The following is a 21,097-nucleotide window of genomic DNA, read 5'->3' on the forward strand; positions in this document are numbered from 1 at the left end:
TATACTCACCAAATTTGCACGAAGGCTTAGAGTCCAGATGAAAAGACTCATAGTTCCACATTGGGCACCAAATGATGAAGTTTTGAAGTGATGGGGGGGGGGGTTCATAGGGTCCATAGCCAATGGCCAAGAAAGAATTCTTGAAGATGTCTTTGGTGCAAAAGGCTGATTTTATTAAAGCATGGGGACAGGACTCATGGGCAGGAAGAGCTGCACTGGGGTCCTGACAGGTAACCCATTATATATCCTCAGGTTGGGAGGGGGTCAGGGATAGAGTAAGTCTCTAAGGAATTTTGGAAGCAAGGTCTCCAGGACATTGAGGGGCTAGTTGTTGCTAGAGAAACACATTTATCACTGCTTAATAAAATCTCAGTCATGAGACCCTTCAGATGTATATTGGCGGGCCATAAGCTTGGAGCATGATTGCCAGCATATATCTTGGGGGAGTTGAGATAAAGGAAGTAGGCTTACAGGATCCTCGAGGTTGGGTTAATGTTAAGCTAAGGTTCTCTTTTGCCCTTAGCAAAATGTCATCATCGAGGCAGCTGAGCTCCTAGAGGGAGGTCACTCTGCCAGTTCAAGGACTTGGCAATCAGCAGTAGGAAGTAAGGGAATTTAATTTTTCATTTACCTTAGTTGCCCACATTACCATGGCAAACACTTAAACCCCTTTCCTTTGTTCTTGGGTAGCCAGGAGTGTCTGAGGAATATCATACATATTCCACCTGGTGGGGGTGGGGGGGGTGGGAGGGGCAGATGGTGGGTGCTACCTTGTGCTCAGCCTGCCTCATTCTCCTTCATCAGTATTACCATTTCAACTAGGGTATTAACTTCCAGCCAAAAGGCAGGCTTTCTCCTCCCCATAGAGTAGCCACGGGCTAAAGGATTGCAGCCTGAGCAATTGACATGAAAGTGTACCAATAAGACTATATTTCTCAAAAAGCCCCTGAGATGGAGTAAAGGAAAAGAAAAAGTATTCACCAAGTATGCACCAAAGCTCAGAGTCCAGATGAAAAGACTCATAACCACACGTTGGGAATCATATGATGAGGTTGTGGGGTGATGGTGGGGTTCATGGGGTTCAGAGCCAATAGCCAAAAAAGAATTCTTAAAGACGTCTTTGGTGCAAAAAGGTGACTTTACTGAAGCACAGGGACAGGACCTGGGGACAGAAAGAGCTGCCCCAGGACCTTGAAGAGAGACTGGTTATCTACCTGGGAGTTGGGGGAGGTCAAGTCAAGGGGAAGTTTCCAAAGACATTTTCATATGCTAAAGAAGACTCAGGATACTGGAGGCCTAACTATTGTCAAGCTAAGATTGTTTTTCCCTGTAGCAAAGCATTTACATTAAGTGAGTAGGGAGTTCCTGGAGAAATGTTTTTTCTGCCTTCTTCAAATATTTGCCAATGGGTTGCAGGTTATACGGAAATTTAGTTTTATCTGCCATTTCCTTCTGCCTTTGTTCTCTACACCACTATGAAGAAGAGGGTGATGTTGAGGCTCCAATAAACTGAGTCTATAGGTGTCTGGAGATTAGGCTATTGACAAGATCGTCCTTTTCTTCTCTTAGGCAGCCAGGAGTGCCTGAGGACTATCACATATATCCCACCTGGGGAGGGGGGGGATGTGTGTGTTAGCTTGTGCTTTGCCTTCAGCTCGACTTATGCTCCCTCATCAGTTCTGTACCTGTACTACATTTGCTTTTGCTCCCATGCTCAGAGTCAGCTGGCGAACAAAGCTGAAGATGCATCTAGAAGAGCAGAGCCAAGGAAATCACAGAGAATGAAGCCGGAACCCTGATGGCACGTTGACACTCTGAACTGAACAGCAACTGAAAACAGAGGTATCCTGGGCTGGTCAGTTTTAGAGCCAATAAATGATCTCTCTGCTCAAGCTATTTTGGGCTGGGCTTTTTTTTTTTTTTTTTTTAATTACTTGCAACATAAACAGTTCTGATTGGCACACATGTTAAAATTCTCACAACTGAAATGTGAAGTGGGAATTCATGTAAATTACATGTAAATTTTGATATCAATTACCTTAAGACATAAACATCATAGAAAAGAAACCAGAAGGGAATACACCAAAATGTTAATAGTGGTTATAAATTGACTGTAGGAAATCTGTGCTCTTCATTAAAGTTTTTTTGGGTTTTAAGGTTTTCTATCATAATAGGGATAATTTTCATAATCAATTGTCACAAGGCAGAATTTGAAGCAGGCTCCAGGCTCTGAGCTGTCAGCACAGAGCCGGATGTGGGGCTCGAACCCACAAACTGTGAGATCATGATCTGACCCGAAGTCGGATACTTAACTGACTGAGCCACACATGCATCCCTTTAAAAAAAATTTTTTTTAATGTTTATTTTTGAGAGAGAGAGAGAGAGAGAGAGAGAGAGAGAATGCAAGCAGGGGAAGGGCAGAGAGAGAGGGAGACACAGAATCTGAAGCAGGCTCCAGGCTTGCAAAGTTATTTTTGAAAAATAAAAGAAGAGGGACGCGTGGGTGGCTCAGTTGGTTAAGTGTCTGACTCTTAGTTTCGGCTTGGGTCATAATCTCACCGTTCGAGCCCTCCCTCTCTCTCTGCCCCTCTCTTGCTTGCTCTCTCTCTCTCTCAAAATAAACCAAAAAATAAAATAAGATAAAATAAATAAAAGAAGAAAGCAAAATGCAAGACTGATCCTACAGAGACTGGCTCTTTCTGCCCTTGATATCTGCCGTCTACACTTGCTGCTTGGTCTACCGCTGAACCAGTTAACACATGTAGAAGTCTTGGCTCTAGAACTGAGAGAAAATAGGATTGGCTTACTGAGCTGCCTATGATACTGCTTCTTTTTTTTAAATTAAATTAAAATTTTAAAATGAAGTTTATGTATTGATTTTGAGAGAGAGTGAGAGCGCAAGTAAGCATGTGCTCGAGGGAGTTGTAGAGAGAGAATCCCGAGCAGGCTCTGCACTGTCAGCACCAAGCCTGATGGGGGGCTTGAAATCACAAACTGTGATCATGGCCTGAGCCAAGATCGAGAGTTGGATGCTTAACCAACTGAGCCACACAGGTACCCCGTATTATACTGTTTCTAAACATAGTAGTCTTATTTAAAATAACTGTGGAAAAAAACAGTGCTCTCTTTCCATTCCTTTTAAAATCTGGGGCCCTTAGCAAAATGAAAGCAGAAACTTTTGAAATGTATCCCTCAACTTGCGTCATGGCTGGGTCTGAGGTTCTCACTTCTGCAGGAGAAGCTCTCCCCTGGCCCAGGAGCCTTGTTGCCTTGCCCTTTCTTCCAAGGGGCTGCCTTGTTATTTTGGATTGGGCAACTGGGGGAAGAGAAGGCAGTGAGGTAGAGAGAGGTGCCTAGTAATTCCAGGTCCTCCCACCCCCTGCTCTCTGCCCACTCTCTCAGGGGATCGTTCTCAACTGCCATGGAATATTCCCATAGCCTTCGGGAATCACCCCCTCAGAGACCAGGATTTGTAGGGTTCTGTTGCTCTGGTAACCAGCGATCTGGAGCCTCTGCATTGGACCTGCTGCAGTTCTGGAAAGAGGCAGCCCTGGTTGGGCCAGGCTTGGGGGAAGGCTTTGGGGCAGGAGCACGGGACAGCAGAGGCTTGGCCATACTTGTATCTCAGTGATGCCCACCCTTTCAGTGTTCTTGGATGTGCCCCTAGCCCAGAAGCTAGAGGGCAGCTTATTAAAGACCTACAAGCAAGACAATTGTCCTAACAAGATGTTCCTGGCCTATAAAGGTAGATGTCTTATGGTTTTGGAAAAAAAGCAGAAAATGTCCTGGATCATTCTGTGCCCTTTGCCTTTCACTAGGACTTCCAGGGATGGGGTAAGACCTATGTCCTCTACCCTGGCTCTATGCTTCAGGGTCTGCTTGGGCACTATACTTTTTCCCTGATCCTCTCCCCTTTTCTGTTCCTGAACTAAGAATGGCTCCCAAAATGGACTCTTGTGAAATGCAGCCAGCCCTTGCCACTGTGAAAGTCAGGGTTACCTTTGTTCAGCCTTGTATATATACGGTACGTGTGGTGTATCATTTTTGCCCTTTAAAATGGCATAGATTTAGGGGCACCTGGGTGGCTCGGTCAGTTAAGCCTCCAGCTCTTGATTTCAGCTCAGGTCATGATCTCACAGTTTGTGAGTTCGACCCCTGACAGTGTGGAGCATGCTTGGGATTCTCTCTCTGCCCCTTCCTCTCTCTGTGTCTCTCAAAAAAAACGAAAACAAAAACAAAAACAAAAAACTTTAAAGAAAGTGACATAGGTTTAAAAAAAATGGCATAGGGTTCAGTTGTCTTTAAAAAGACAAAAATTATACACATTCACTGACAGCATGTTGTTTTTATAAAGGGGAGGGAAGAAAAAAGTTGTCTTTTCCTAGGCAACTTTCCAAAGCCCCAAGAAAGCCAAGACAGATGAATTGTTTGTGGGCTATCTGCAGAGCCCAGACCTGGAGGCCCCGAGGCAGGGCATCCAGAGCTCCCTCTGTGGTTTTCCCTCACAGTCTGTATGAGTAACAAAGGCCAGCCCTGGGTTTCTTCCGTGGTGCGCAAGACCCGACTGCAGATTGCACAGGATCCCTCTCTGAACTACGAGTACATGCCGGTGATGGGCATGAAATCATTCATCCAGGCCTCCTTGAAACTCCTCTTTGGAAGGCACAACCAAGTCATTGTGGAGAACAGGGTGAGATGAAGGGCCCTTTGTTTATTCACCCAGATACAGGGAGTGGGGCTCTGGGGTTGCACAGTCTTAAACCCGGAAGGGGCCTTGGAGGGCTCCCTGGCATTGACAGAGGACACCCCTGAGACTCAGAGTCCAGAGACTTAGTCCGTGAAGGGCAGAGCCAGGATCAGAACCTGAAGAACCACACTGCTGATGTACAAGCTCTTTCGAGAAAGGAATAGTCAGGGGGCGCTTGGGTGGCTCAGTCGGCTAAACGTCTGACTCTTGATTTTGGCTCTGGTCATGATCTCACGGTTCATGGGATAGAGCCCCATGTGGAGCTCTGAGCTGACAGTGTGGAGCCTGCTTGGGATTCTCTCTCTCCCTGTCTGCCCCTCCCCTGCACACTCACATGCTCTCTCTCTCTCTCTCTCAAAATAAATAAATAAACACTAAAAAAAAGAAATAGTCTGGATTTGAGGCAGCACTAATATCACTATTACTCTTTTTTAAAGAGTTCATTCTTTTTTTAAAGTGTATTTATTTTGAGAGAGAGAGAGAGAATGAGGGGAGGAGTAGAGAGAGAGGGAGAGAGAGAATCCCAAGCAGGCTCCATGCTTTCTGCATGGAGTCCAACTCGGGGCTCAAACCCACAAACTGTGAGATCATGACCTGAATCAACATCAAGAGTCAGACGCTAAACCGACTAAGCCACTCAAGCTCCCCTCAAGAGTTATTTCATTTTATTTTCTGCTGGCAGGTAGGGGGTGTGCACACTGTTGGTGACAATGGTGCCTTCCAACTTGGGGCCCAATTCCTCAAAATTTGGCGTCAAGATTCTCAAGCAGTTTACATTATTTCTTCTAGAAAAGGTGAGTATTATGCAAAGTGAGGGTGACAGAAGATTCTTCTCCCCTGTTCCTGATTCCTGCCCCATTTGCAATCTTCACTGTCGTCCTTCTCACTCTCTGTCATGAACAAAATGGTGTGGATGAGCCAAGTATGTTTGTCCTTTTCCTGTTATTGTCCCACCTTCAGCCATTGACCTTGAGGCCCATTCTCTGGCATGTCTGCCGCCATTTTTTCTGTACCAACTGGAGGGGGGCTGTGTTCCCACAGAGCCACATGGACTCGTCTTCCAGGACATGGGCTTTAAAGTTTCCGAATACTCCTTCTGGGACCCCAAGAAGCTGCGCGTGGACCCCAACGTGCTTCTCAATGTGGTGGAGGTAGAGGGGAATCTTCTCCCCACACCTGATTACAGTTTTATTTTCCTTTCCTCCCCTCCACCCCTGTCATCATGAAAGACCTTTCCTAGGCTTGGATTTGCCTGTTTAGTAGGAACCAACATGGAGGATCCCTTCTCCTCCATGGGCCCTGGTACCACTCCCACTTGGTAGGGGAAATGCCTGATGAGACAATGTCTACCTGCAGCAGGCCCCACATGGCTGTATCTTTGTGATTGGAAACACTGGTGACTGCAAGTTGACACAAAGTCAGTGGGCAAGGTTGATGGCCAGCATGAAGGTGAGGCCAGTATCCACCTGACTTTCCTCCCTCTCACCATCCACCATCTCCTCCACCAATCTCATCCTTTTCCTGTTCTCCTTTCTCCTACAGAGAAAGCAGATATTCCCATTTTTTGACATTCCCTATCAAGGCTTATCCACCGGGGACCTGGAAGAAGATACTAATTTCTTACAATACTTTGTGTCTCAAGGTTTTGAGTTCTTCTGCAGCCAGTCTCTGTCCAAGACTTTTGGCATCTATGGTACAGTATGGGGAGAAGGGCAAGGGAAGACCTAGTGCTCAAATGGTGCCATGGCCATGGCACTAATGATGTATTTGACATCTCTACCGTCTGGAGAGAGCCAAGGCCTCCAGGGAGAGCACCATGGAGGCAGATGGGAAGAACACCGAGCTACAAGTCAGGTTCTGTGATATTGTCTCCATTCAGCTACTAAAACTAGCCACTAAAACTGACTCCAGTGAAATCATTTTGCCCCTTTGGGCCTCTGTTTCCTCAGCTATAAGATGAAGGGGTAGGACTTAGTGATCCTTCAAGTGCCTCCCATCTTGAGACACTTACTTATGGCTACTTTTCCTGGAAGAAGAGCCTCTGGCAACTTCCTGGGGCCTGGATAGCTGCTTGGCTAGGCTACAAGTAGGAGGGCCCTGTAGTCCAACCCTCTCTTCTACAAGGTTGGAGGTAGGGTCATAAAGGAAGGCTCTGGTAATGGAGGAGGAGACTGAGGGGTATCTGTTTCAATGCTGCAGATGAAGGAGTGGGGATCCTGGTCGTGGTGGCACTCAACAACCAGCTCCTGCTATGTGTCCTCTCCCAGCTGATGACACTCACCCGGGCCCTGTGGCTAAACTCTCCCAGTAGGGGTGCTCGCATTATCACCTCCATCCTCTGTAACCCTGCTCTTCAGGGAGAATGGTAAGGGCAGAGGGTGGGAGCAGGAAGGGGGATGGCAGAGCCTCTAGACATACCTGTAGACCTGCCTATTTACAGGATTCTTCCTTGCCTCTTTGACTCCATTCATTCATCAATATTGCTGAGTACCCACTGTGTACTAATTGTAGGGGCCATGCCAAAAGTTGCCTTACCTTGGGGGAGGGGGTAAGAGGACATTCTTTTTGGACACAGTCCAGTGAATTACTTGAACTCTTTCAGATTGCAGGAGGAGGTTAGGCAGCATCAAGGGTTTGCTACTCTGGCAAAATCTGCCTACAAGCCTGCTTGACTTGCTTTAATTTATATGGGCTGAAACTCTCCTCCTATTTATAATCATTCCAGATCCCTGGCTCTCCTAGTGTGCCCTCAGGCACCCTGGTTGGGGCTTATGAAGGGAAGAAGAATGGAATGGCAATGAGGAGGTTGAGAGCAGGGGGAGGGTGGAACCTCATACTTTAATTCCTTGCTGCCTTTCCTTTCGCAGGAAGCACAGCCTGAAAGGACTTGTAGAGGACATCATGCTGACCAAGGAAAAGGTGAAGGAGAAGCTCCGGCTCCTGGGAACCCCTGGTTCCTGGGATCACATCACGGACCAGAGTGGGCCCCATAGCTACCTTGGACTCAACTGTAAGTATCTAAGAGGGGGTAGCTCACCCTTTCTGGCCTTGGGCTTATGATTGAGCATTAAACTTCACTGACCTGTCCCTAGCTTCACCTCAGAGTCTGATTCTTTCCTGAGGGAAGTAGAGCTGCTTTAAAGACCCTTCTGGATCCCCAGAAATGCTGACACTCCCTATTCTCTGTAATCCACCCTGGGCTAGAGGAGAGTTAGAGGTGGCCACCTTTGTATCTCAGACCCTGTGATTATCACCAGCTGAACAGGTGGAGTACCTGGTCAAGGAAAAGCATATCTACATCCCCAAGGATGGTCAGATCAACTTCACCTGCATCAATGCCTGCAATATAGATTACATCACTCAGAGCATCAATGAGGCTGTCCTTTCCATCAAGGGCTCACAGTAATGTCTTCAGACAGTCAATGTCTTCTGGCCAGAATAAAAAGCTTTAGTCTTTGCAAAAATTCTGTGCTGATTATTCATTGCTGCAATTCATTTCTCTGCAAAGCACTCTCTCTTTCTGTCTATTTATGAAGCATTGGTCTGGAATCAGCAAGGAAAAAAGGCCCAGAGAGAAAGGGAATGTCTATCTTCATTGACCATCTCATGTTTATTGAACACATACTATATTAAGGCCCTGATTTGGTGGTGTCTTTGTTTGGGTTGTTATACCAAAATACCAACAAATTTGGTGTCTGGTGAAGGCCCACCTCCTGGTTCATAAACAGCATCTTCTAGCTGTAATATCACATTGTGGAAAAAGCAGGGGATCTCCCTAGGGCTTCTTTTATAAGGACACTAATCCCATTTGTGAGGGCTCTGCCTCTATGATCCAACGACATCCAAACACCACCACATTGAAGATTAGGTTTCAACGTGTGAATTTTAAGTTGTCATGAACATTCAGATAATAGTATCTGGGCAACAAAGGGAAAATAAAGAGAAGGCAAAAAAAAAAAAACCCAGGTACAATCCAGTCCTTTTTCTCCAGAACCACACAGGTGCCTTTTTTTTTTTTTTTTTTGAGAGAGAGAGAGCACAAGCAAAGGGAGAGTGAGAATCTTAAGCAGTTTCCAAGCTCAGTGTGGAGACCATTGTTGGGTTAAATCCCATGACCCTGGGATCATGACCTGAGCTGAAATCAAGAATTGGTCGCTTTGGTAATGCAAGCTGGTGCAGCCACTCTGGAAAACAGTATGGAGGTTCCTCAAAAAAATAAAAATAGAACTACCCTACGACCCAGCAACTGCACTACTAAGCATTTGTCCACAGGATACAGGTGTGCTGTTTAGAAGGGACACATGCACCCCAATGTTTATAGCAGCACTATCAACAACAGCCAAAGTATGGAAGGAGCCCAAATGTCCATCGATGGATGAATGGATAAAGAAGATGTGGTATACACACACACACACACACACACACACACACACACACACAATGGAGTGTTACTTGGCAATCAAAAAGAATGAAATCTTGCCATTTGCAACTACGTGGATGGAACTGGAGGGTATTATGCTAAGCGAAATTAGTCAGTCAGAGAAAGACAAATATCATATGACTTCACTCATATGAGGACTTTAAGAGACAAAACAGATGAACATAAGGGAAGGGAAACAAAAATAATATAAAAACAGGGAGGGGACAAAACATAAGAGACTTAAATATGGAGAACAGACAGAGGGTTACATGAGGGTTTGTGGGAGGGGGGATGGGCTAAATGGGTAAGGGGCACTAAGGAATCTACTCGTAAAATCATTTTTGCACTATATGCTAACTAATTTGGATGTAAATTAAAAAAAATAATAAAACAAGTTAATAAAAAAAAATTGGTCGCTTAATCAACTGACCCACCCAGGCATCCCTGCAGGTTCTTCTCAAGATTCCTTTGGTCCTTAGCTTCTAAGGGCTTCTAGCCTCAATGTCAGAAGAACTCTAGAGGAACGAACCCTCGGTGCATATGGGTGGCATGTTTCAACCATTCTCAAAGGTGTTTTAGCATGAGGATAGAATCTATTCAACCAGGTTCTCCCCAACATTCTGAGCCTAAGAAAATAATACTAGTGACTTTTAGATTATATAGGTTAGAAAGCATTGAACTAGCAGAGCAAAACCACTGCCTGTGACCTTTTCTACTAGTGGCTTACATGAGATACAAGGGGTTCTAATGCCTCCAGCCCAGGATTCTGGCAGCATTTGAGGGAGGAATAGTTGTCCTCCCACACTTTGTTTCTAGTTGACTTCAGGATCCCATTTAAACATTTCTTACTGAATGTTTATTTAAGCCTTCCTTGAAACTAGTTTCTGTCTTGATCACCTCTTATTTAGTATCAGATGCCTGATCATTACTCTTTTTTTTTTATTTTTAATTTTTATTTTTTCCTCAAAAATTTATTTTATTTATTTTATTTTTATTTTTATTTATTAAAAAATTTTTTTTTAATGTTTATTCATTTTTTTGAGAGGCAGAGAGACAGAGTGTGAGCAGGGGAGGGACAGAGAGAGAGGGAGACACAAGATCTGAAGCAGGCTCCAGAGGCTCTGAGCTGTCAGCACAGTGCCTGATGAGGGGCTTGAACTCGTGAACTGCGAGATCATGACCTGAGCCAAAGTCAGCCACTTAACCGACTAAGCCACCCAGGCACCCCTTTTTATTTTTTTTTAATTTTTTTTAAAATTTTTTTTTTCAACGTTTTTTATTTTTGGGACAGAGAGAGACAGAGCATGAACGGGGGAGGGGCAGAGAGAGAGGGAGACACAGAATCGGAAACAGGCTCCAGGCTCTGAGCCATCAGCCCAGAGCCTGACGCGGGCTCGAACTCACGGACCGCGAGATCATGACCTGGCTGAAGTCGGACGCTTAACCGACTGCGCCACCCAGGCGCCCCAGGCACCCCTTTTTAAAATTTTTATTTATTTTTTAATTTTATATCTCTCCAGGCATACCTCCAAATTATTTTGAAACAAACTGTTACATACTTTAATCTGTAAGTATTTAGTATGTACTCCTAAAAGACAAGGGCTCCTCTTTTTAAAGTAGCCATAATACCAACATCACACACCTCCAAACCAACAATTACTTCCTATCAACATACATCCAATATATCACACGTCCCAATATGTAATATCATTTATCTTCATTCCTGATTGTCCTACACTTGGACTTCTTAAAATAATTTTTTTAAGATTAGTGCTTGTTTTGTTTTTTATGTTTTTAAATTTATTTTATTAAATTTTTTAATGTTTATTTATTTTTGAGAGAGAGAGAAACAGAGCGTGAATGGGGAGGGGCAGAGAGAGAGACGGAGACATAGAATCTGAAGCAGGATCCAGGCTCTGAGCTGTTGGCTCCTAGCTGTCAGCACAGAGTCTGACGTGGGGCTGGGAGCCACAAACTGCAAGATCATGACCTGAGCTGAAGTCGGGCGCTTAACTGACTGAGCCACTCAGGCGCCCCTGTTTTGTTTTTTAAAGATTTTTAAAATATTTATTTATTTATTTTAAATTTACATTCAAGTTTGTTAACATATAGTGCAATAATGATTTTGGGAGTAGAGCGTGATTCATCCCTTAGATATAACACCCAGTGCTCATCCCAACAGGTGTCCTCCTTAATGCCCCTTGCCCATTTGGCCCATCCCCCTACCCTAAACCCATCCAGCAACCCTCAGTTTGTTTTCTGTGTTTAAGAGTTAAAGATTTTTTTTAGTATTTATCTTTGGGAGAGAAAGAGAATGCGCACGCGCGAAAGGGGGTGGGGAGGGGAAAAGATAGAGGAAGACACAGAATCCGAAGCAGGCTCCAGGCTCCCAGCTGTCAGCACAGAGCCTGATGAGGGGCTTGAACTCACAAACTGCAAGATTGTGACCTGAGTCAAAGTCAGATGCTTAACCGACTGAGCCACCCAGGTGCCCAAGTTGTTTTTTTTTTTTTTTTTAATTTTTAATTTTATTTTTTTACTGTACCTTCCATGCTACTTCCTTGTCTTTCATAGATAACTTTTGTAAATGTTTTATGGTTTATTCTTCTATTTTGTTTAAAATGTAATCAAATGTCTAAGTGCATGTGGGTAAGTATTCCTAACTTTTCTTAAACAGTGGACTACTAAACATAAATAATATCTCACTGGTTAATCTCAAGTTTGAATGGTTCAGCTTCAAGAAGTATGAACATTTACCCTCTCCACATTCTGTATGCATCTGGCTTTTATCTCTCCAGACTAGAGTCTAACTTTGTAGTTTGAAGTCCATTCATGACATGAATAACCAGTGAGATTCTAATGAGATGTGTATCTTTGACGAGTCATTTCCTTCTTTGGGAGCTCATTTGATAAATGATAGGTTGGAAAAAAAATAAATGATAGGTTGGAATAAGATTTTCTCAAGATCTTTTCTTATCTGAAAACTTTATTATTCCCCAGACTTCCTTAAATATATATATATGACATTGATATATATATATTAAACAAACATTGATATATATAATATATATTATTTTATTTATTTATTATTTATTTATTTTTATATATTATTTATTTATTTTATATATTATTTATATTTATACATTATTTATTTATTTATTATTATTATTTATATATTATTTTATTATATTTATTGATAATATATATATATTATTTTGGGAGAGAGAGCACAAGCAGGGGAGGAACAGAGAGAGAGGGAGAGAGAATCCCAAGCAGGTTTCACACTGTCAGGGAAGGGCCCGATGTGGGGCTAGAACTCAGGAACTGCAAGATCACAACCTGAGCTGAAATGAAGAGTTGGCCACTTAACCCCCTGAGCCACCCAGGCACCCCTTCCCAGACTTCTTAAATTTTTAAATTTAATTTCTTAAATTACCTTAAGTTTTCTTACATTGTCCAGAATGAAATAGAGGATCACCTAAACTTTCTTCTGGCTCTTAAATTCTATCAGACTATGTCAAGCACTTGCCAAGGTGGCTTCTCTAGAAAGCAGCCTTTGGGAATTAGGAAACTTTTGCTCTAAGATATTCCTGTATCATTTCAGTCATCATCCACAGTAAATTTTGAGCCTCCTTTATGTTTTGTATGAGGGACATTTTTAGCTCAGGGGGATACAAAAAGATATAGGACATCATGAGTTGAGCTGTTTAAATGTCATTAAGAAACACCAGTTCTGACCAATAGCATTTGCTATTAGCTCCAAAGTAAAACACACACACACACACACACACACACACTTATTGATATGCAACATATATGACATCAAGAAAAAGAATACCTTGGGGTGCTCGGCTGGCTCAGTTGGTAGAGCATGCGACTTTTGATCTTGGGGTTGTAAGTTCAAGCCCCATATTGAGTGTAGAGATTACTTAAAAACAAAATCTTGAAAAAAATACTTTGATGGAAAAATGGACATAAACAAGCAATTTATTAAAGGACTTAGGATATAAGCAAGAAATGTACTAAAAAGGAAATTTTCAACCTGAAAAAATTGTTGTTCATCATGAATTAAAGAATGCAAACTAAAATAACTGGCAAGAGTGTGGAGAAAGATTCAGCACAGGAAGGATGAACAGTTAATCTCATCAGCATTCAAAGGCAGGAAATGAGATAGTCTGTGATAATGCATAGGAATTGAAAAATCAGGAATCAATACGCATTTCTCTGCTTCTCTTTAAGACTGGGAAAGAGTATTAATTAATTGTAATAAGACTGTCTGCCTGTGCTGAATGCCCATTTGAGGTCAGTTATATGGTTTTCTCCAGCAAAATTCAGCTACTTTTTTTTAATTAAAAAAATTTTTTAAATGTTTTTATTTATTTTTTGAGACAGAGAGAGACAGAGCATGAACAGGGGAGGCACAGAGAGAGAGGGAGACACAGAATCTGAAGCAGGCTCCAGGCTCTGAGCTGTCAGCACAGAGCCCAATGAGGGGCTTGAACCCACAGACTGTTCAAGAACTGAGCCGAAGTTGGATGCCCAACCAAGCCACCCAGGTGCCCCTAATTTAAAAATTTTTTATTTTTTATTTTACACACACACACACACACACACACACACACACACACACGAGTACATGAGCAGGGGAGAGGGGCAGAAGGAGAGAGAAATTCCCAAGCAGGTTCCATGCTGTCAGTGTAGAGCCTGATGTGGGGCTTGATCTCATAACCCTAGGATCATGGCCTGAGCTGAAATCAAGAGTCAGAGGCTCAAACGTCTGAGCTACGCAGGTGTCCCAAAATTCAGCTACTTATGTGCAGACTCAGAGAAGGAGGGTAACCCAGTGTGATCAGGCCAGGAATCCTGCAGTAAAGAGTAGGGCAGAGGAGAAAAAGGCAAGAGGGTCATGAGATTTTATAGGCAGCCACTGTTGTCTGGACCCTGGCACCAGGGCTGGCTGTGAAGGAAAGTTAAGACAAGAGGGGAGGAAGTGACGTTGGTGAAAATTGTGCAGTAAAGACCTCTGAAAATTCTCTCCTTTGTAAAAACAATGAGAAACTGGCAACATTGAACAGAAACAACTTTTTCATAATTCTGGAAATTAGTCAAAGGTTTGCAGCCATCCAGGGACTGTTTATTCAAAAAAACCCAGCTGATTCTTTTTTTTAGTTCATTTATTTATTTTGATAGAGAGGGAGCAGGTGGGGGAGAAGCAGAGAGAGAGGGAGTGACAGAAACCCAAACAGGTTCCGCACTGCCAGCCTGGAGCCCAATGTGGGGCTCGAAGTCACAAACTGAGAGATCATGACCTGAGCTGAAATCAGGAGTCCGAAGCTTAATTGACTGAGCCACCCTGGAACCCCCTCACTCTTGATTAGAGCAGTGAGCTTTGTGGGGTTTTAAGCTGATGTGTTTGCATCCCCTCTCTCTAGCTCTGCATAGTCTTAAAAACCAACAGTGAGTCAGACCAAGAAAGACAAAAATCATCTGATTTCATTCATGTGTGGAATCTAAAAAAACGAAACAGACTCTTTTTTTTTTAATGTTTTATTTCTTTTTGAGAGAAAGAGAGACAGAGTGTGAGCAGGGGCGGGGCAAAGACAGAGGGAGACACAGAATCTGGAGAAGGCTCCGGGTTCCCAAGGCGGGGCTCAAACCCACGAACCGTGAGATCATGACCTGAGCCAAAGTTGGACGCTTAACCAACTGAGCCACCCAGGCGCCCCACAAAGCGGACTTTTAAGAGAACAAACTGATGGTTGCCAGAGGGGAGGTGGGTCGGAGGGAAGGGGAATATAAAACCAATAAACAAACAAAATTCGTGTGGAAATGCAAAGGACCTAGAATAGCCAATTTTGAAAAACAACCAAGTTTGAGGACTAACACTACTTGATTTGAAGTTTTATAAAGCTATACTAATCAAGATGGTTGGTATTGGTGTAAAGGTGGACCAGGAGAGAGCTTCAGAAATGATCATACACATACACATGGACAACTGATTTTTAATGAAGAGGCAAAAGTAATGCAACGGAAGGGGGCTGTCATGTCGGATATCCTATGGAAAAAAAAAAAAAAGAAAAGAAAAAGAAAGAAGAAAAAAAAAGAAAATAACTTCAATCCGTACCTTGCACCATATATAAAATTGAACTCAACATGGATCATAGGCCTCAATGGAAAATGTAAAACCTAAAAATAGAAACTTGTAGAACGCACAGGAGAAAATTTGCGACCTTGGGTTACACAAAGATTTCTGAGATACAATATCAAAGAATGATCCATAAAAGAAAGAATAAACACATTTGAATTTACCAAAATGAAGCATTTCTGCTATTTGAAGTCATTGTTGAGAGAACGAAAAGACAATCACAGACTGAGACAAAATATTTGCAAATCGCCTATCTGATAAAGGACTTGTATCTAGAATATATAAATAACTCTAAAAACTTCATAATAAGAAAACAACACAATTTTTTAAGTGGGCAAAAGATTTGAACAGATACATTGCCAAGGAAAAAATAGATATACACGTGGCAAATAAAGCATATGAAAAGATGCCCAGCGTCAGTAGTCAATAAGGAGTCACTAAGGAAATACAAATTAAATGACTGACCATACTAAGTGTCGGTGAGGATGTGGAAAAACTGAAATTCTCATAGAGTGCTCCTGGGAATGTAAGACGATACTATCACTTTGGAAAACGCTTTGGCAGTTTCGTAAGGAGTTAAACACTACTTACCATATGATACAACTATTGCTCTATTAGGTATTTACCCAAGCGAAAAAGAAAAACATGTCCATACAGAATCTCGTACGTGAATGTTCATGGTGGTTTTATTTGGAATAGCCAATAACCAGAAACAACTGGAATAAATGCTCATGAACAGGTGAATGGATTTAGACAGATTTACAAATTGCAGTATGCCTATAAGATGGAACACTACTTAGCAATGAAAATAAATCAACTATCGATATACACAACGTGACTGAATCACCAAATAGTTATGCTGGGTAAAAGAAGCTAGACAAAAAAGTGCATACTGTATGATTCCATTTGTATAATATTCTAGAAAATGCAATCTAAGCCATAGTAACAAAAAGATCAGTGGTGGCCTGAGGGGGAGGGGTTACCAATGGACACAAGAAAACTCTTGGAGGTGGTAGATATGTTCACTACCCTGGTCATAGTGATGATTTCACAGGTGTGTGCATATGTCAAAGCGTATCAAATGTATACTTTAAAAAAATGTTTATTTATTTATTTTGAGAGAGGGAGAGAGGGTCAGAGATAGAGAAAGAGAGAATCCTAAAGCAGGGCTCGATCTCACCAACCTGAGATCATGACGTGAGCCAAAATCAAGAGTTGGTGGCTTAACTGAGCCATCCAGGCATCCCACAAATTGTACACTTTAAATATGTGCAATTGATGATGTCAGTTAAAAAAAAAAAAAGATAGGAGTGATACAAAGTGGAGAGGTCATGGGTGCCAGTCCATTAGAAATCTTGGAAGCAGAGAAATGTAGAAAGTGATGGTCTGCGGGTGGAAGTCTAAAATCAGTATTTAGAGGGGTTCCTGGGTGGCTCAGTTGGTCGAGCCACAGACTTCGGCTCACGTCATGATCTCACTCTTCGGGATCTCACTGTTCTCGGTGGTAGCCCTCTGGGCTGACAGCTGGAAGCCTGGAGCCTGGAACCTGCTTCAGATTCGGTGTCTCCGTCTCTCTCTCTCTCTGCCTCTCCCCAGTTTGTGCTCTCTCTCTCTCAAATAAATAAATATTAAAAAAATAAAATCAGTATTTCGATAATGGTGCACTTTCCGGTGGAGTTAACATGGGAGGGAATACATTTTCACCTTTTGTTCTTAGGGGACTGTTTTCCTTGTAACCCAGCCCAGGATACTGGAAACATTGGGACTTAGGTTGAGTAAATGGTCTGTAAACACATCTGGTTCTTCCACCGAGGCCAGACTGTAGTCATGACCATTATCATCCTAGCTAACGGATGCTGAATGCTCATCTGGAGCTGTACCCTTCTAAGCAATTTACGTCCAACATCTCCTGTCTTGGTGAGCATCGGTAACCTGCCAATCCGGGTCACCCAGCTAGTAAGGGTGCAGGGGTCCATGTGCACAGGGCCTTCACCCTTCCTAAGGGTGCCGATGGCCCCCAGTCAGGCTGCTGCCGTCACTCCTTCATTCTCTCCCCCTGAGGGCTCTAGCCTCTAACCCTGAGGAGGTAATAAGCACGCAGAACAGGGCCCAGAAGAAGCCTGCTTCCATGGAGAGGAGCCTCCAGGGTCCGCGCGTGCCGGGCGCCAACTGTAGAGCTCTGCGTCTTGCGGAGAAGGAAGAGCGCACAGCTGCGTCCCCTCGGAGCAGACACTGCGCGCCAGGAAAGCTTGGCGCAGAGAGGCTGGAAGGGCCAGGGAGATAAAGGAACGGGTAGGAGGGACAGACTGGGGCACAGCCTTTCTTAGGACTGGGAAAGCCAGGTGAGAGTACCAGCGGGCAACCAGCTGCTCAGGAGCGGGCGTGGCTGCAGAAAAGCCAGGTTTTGCTGCCGACGCTCGTGGCGGTTTCTGCCCAGACCACGGCTCCACCTTTTCTGGTGGCAGTCGAGTTCCTCCCCGGCATTGCTGGCGGCTAGGACCTGGCTAGCCCTGGCTTCTTCAAGTATCTGGTGTGGGTGTGTGTGTGTGCTCGGGAGGGAGGATTCCAAAGTGCAGTCATTCATTCACCGCGATCTGCCGTCGGGGAGCTTGATCTTAAAGTGAGTCCGCCTGTGAAGGTGTCTGGCAACTTTCTCTCGTAGGAGCACGCTGAGATTCCAGAGGGTTCTGTTGCATCCCGAGGACGTGCGCGGGAGTCTTTGGCCAGCAGTTTGTGGGGGTGTGTGCTGAGCTTTCCCCAGCACTTCTTGGGCTGCCTTCTCCCCTTTTCCATCAGCTTGGGTCCCGGCAAGATCTCGCAATAAAAGAAAAGGAGGTAGGGGCAGGTCGGCCTTCTTTGGTAAACAGATGGCTGAGGACGTCGCTGAAGGAAACCCAGGCACCGAGGCACTTCTTCCAGGCCAGGGCCCTGTTCTCCGCAGGCAGAGGCGGCCCCAGGCTCGGCCCTGAATCGGGGGGGGGGGGGGGGGGGGGGGGGGGGGACCTGGAAGGAAACCCCAGGGCGAGGACGCTAAGAAAAACCGAGGATTCTGTGACAGAGCAAGTGTGTGGCCTCCAGGACCACGTGGACCGCGGGGACTGGAGGAGTGACTCACGGCCTGGCTTTGGGATCCCATCTTGGGCGCTGGAGCCAATGAGCAGCCTGACCCACAGGTGGAGCCCAGGGGTGGGAGGAAGGCGTTCTCTACCTAGGCATGTGCCTGGGGCCCTGGGCTAGCCCGGGCTGGGGCTCCTGTCTCCGCCCAAGGACTGGAGGGCGGAGGAAGCCCCACAGCTGAGCCCGGTTGGACTGGGGTGGGGGTGGGGGTGGGAATGAGAAAGACTCGGAACTGCTCTTGAGCGCCCCCAGCGGGTCTTCGCCTTTGCTCCCTGTTTCCTCTAGGCCTTCCATGGCAGCCAAATATGTGTACTCGCCCACTCACTCCTCTCCCATAAACCGGTAAGGGGGACCTTAACCCTACTCTGTGATACAAGATTTAGGCCTCGTTCTCTCGCTTGTTCACCACACTGCAGCCACACCGGTTTTCTTTCAGTTCTTGGAACATAAATAGGTCTCGCTGTCTCAGGGCCTTTGCACACTCTCATGCCAGGAACACTTTCTCTGCTTTTTGCAAGGTCAGCCCCTTTCTCATCGTGTGGGTCTCACTTCTCAGCTTAAATGCCTCCTCCTCACAAAAGCTTTTATCTCACTCTCCTGCAAAGTAGGGTCTCTGCTCCCCACAAACATATTTATTTCCTCTTTCTTGTTTCCTTTATACCTCCTTGTGTGCACTTTGTGTTTATTTTATTTTATTCTCTGACTTTGACAATTTGATGTAACATAAAGCAGGAAACGTATTTGCCCTGTGACCTGTGACCGGCATATAACAAGCTGTCAAATGTTTGTGACAGCACTTTTATTAATTAGTTGACTCCTGGCTCCATAGAGCCAGAAAATGCCTCCTGGGATAGGGCACTCTACCCAGTTCTGTAGAAACCAGCACTTTTGCAGAAGCTCCAAGTTGTCAGTGTGTAAGGTGGGTGCCTAGGTGTAGTCTTCATTCCCTGAATTTTCCCTTAAGAGACCTAAGTCAGTTACCTCTGTAGGGCAGTATTCCTAGGCTCTCATGCAGGGTCTGGCACTCCTAGGAACTCAATAAATATGGGACACTGAGTGGGGATGGGCCTCCCACCCCCTTGGTTCTTCACCATTCTCCCTTTGAAGCAAATTCAGCACATCACCACATTTTTCTAAAACTGATCTCACACCACGAAGCTGAAACTGTCATGGGGACAGACATTGAATTTACCCCCTATGGAAAACTTTCTTTCTTTTTTTTTTTTTTTTTTGGCCTTGAAATGCCAGGATATAACTGAGTAGCATTTTCTTAGAATGCAAAAGATCATTGATCTACCTAAAATCCTTTTTAAGTTTACAAACATGTGTATCTTTTTAAATTAAATTTAAAACTTTAATTCCAATATAGTTAACGTACAGTGTTATATTCGTTTCAGGTGTTCAATATCGTGATTCAACAATTTTATACATTACTCAGTGCTCATCATGATAAGTGTACTCCTTAATCCCCATCACTTATTTCACCCATCACCCCACCCACCTCCCCTCTGCAACCATCAGTTTGTTCTCTATAGTTGAGAGTCTGTTTCTTGATTTCTCTCTCTTTTTTCTTCTCTTTGCTCATTTGTTTTATTTCTTAGATTCCACATTTGAGTGAAATCATATGGTGTTTTTCTTTTTCTGACTTATTTCACTTAGCATTATACTCAGCTCCATCAATGTTGCAAATGGCAAGATTTTATTATTTTTTACGGCTGAATAATATCCCACTGTGTATATATACCACATCTTCTTTGTCCGTTCATCAGTCGATGGACACTTGGGCTGCTTCCATGATTTGGCTATTGTAAATAATGCTGCAATAAACATAGGGGTGTATGTATCCCTTTGAATTCGTGTTTTTGTATTTTTTGAGATAAATACCCAGTAGTGCAATTACTAGATCATAGGGTGATTTTATTTAAATTTTTTAATTCTTTTTTTTAAGTGTTTATTTATTTATTAATTTTAAATTTTTTTTTTTACATTTATTTTTGAGAAACAGAGTGAGACAAAGCGTGAACAGGGGAGGGGCAGAGAGAGTAGGAGACACGGAATCTGAAGCAGGCTCCAGGCCCTGAGCAAGCGGTCAGCACAGAGCCTGATACGGGGCTTGAACCCACGAACTGTGAGATCATGACCTGAGCCAAAGTCGGACGCTCAACCGACTGAGCCACCCAGGCGCCCCAAGTGTTTATTTATTTTTGAGAGAGAGAGAGAGAGCGAAGGAGAGAGAGAGAGAGAGACAGAGCATGAGCAGAGGAGGGGCAGAGAGAGAAGGAGACACAAAATCTGAAGCCGGTTCCAGGCTCTGACCCGTCAGCATAGAGTCTGATGCGGGACTCAAACTCACAAACCACGAGATCATGACCTGAACCTAAGTCATATGCTCAACTGACTGAGCCACGCAGATGCCCCCTATTTAAAAATTTTTGAAGAAGCTCCATACTGTTTTCCAGAGTGGCTGCACCAGTTTGGATTTCCACCAACAGTGCATGAGGGTTCCTTTTTCTCCACATCCTTGCCAATCCTTTTTGTTTCTTGTGTTTTTTAGTTTAGTCGTTCTGACAGGTGTGAGGTGATATCTCCTTGTAGCTTTGATCTGTATTTGCCTGATGATGAATGATGTTGAGCGTTTTTTCATGTGTCTGTTGGCCATCTGGATGCC

At 44.1% G+C, this 21,097-nt stretch overlaps 2 protein-coding genes across 3 annotated transcripts in view; both read left to right on the forward strand.

Annotated features, from left to right (window-relative positions):
- The window catches only part of ADRB3 (adrenoceptor beta 3), a 24,582-nt gene extending 19,940 nt beyond the window's left edge, over positions 1-4,642 (forward strand). The window contains exons 2-3 of one of the 2 annotated variants that reach the window (XM_045055122.1): positions 1,719-1,842; positions 4,509-4,642. In XM_045055122.1, coding sequence (XP_044911057.1) covers positions 1,719-1,741 — 23 coding nt within the window. In that variant the 3' untranslated portion in view covers positions 1,742-1,842; positions 4,509-4,642. Of the gene's footprint in view, positions 1-1,718; positions 1,843-4,508 lie in introns of those variants that run through there. The other variant, XM_045055121.1, reaches the window with a different exon arrangement.
- GOT1L1 (glutamic-oxaloacetic transaminase 1 like 1) lies at positions 3,495-8,208 on the forward strand. Its single transcript, XM_003984822.5, has 9 exons — positions 3,495-3,745; positions 4,509-4,690; positions 5,430-5,541; positions 5,789-5,898; positions 6,104-6,196; positions 6,290-6,440; positions 6,947-7,112; positions 7,615-7,757; positions 8,005-8,208. The coding sequence occupies exons 1-9, from the start codon at positions 3,631-3,633 to the stop codon at positions 8,151-8,153; spliced, it is 1,221 nt and encodes a 406-aa protein (XP_003984871.2). The 5' UTR covers positions 3,495-3,630; the 3' UTR covers positions 8,154-8,208.
- The last annotated feature ends 12,889 nt before the right edge of the window (positions 8,209-21,097 follow it).

The sequence above is a fragment of the Felis catus genome, chromosome B1 (genome assembly GCF_018350175.1).
Source record: "Felis catus isolate Fca126 chromosome B1, F.catus_Fca126_mat1.0, whole genome shotgun sequence".
In the NCBI taxonomy this organism is placed as follows: Eukaryota; Metazoa; Chordata; class Mammalia; order Carnivora; family Felidae; genus Felis; species Felis catus.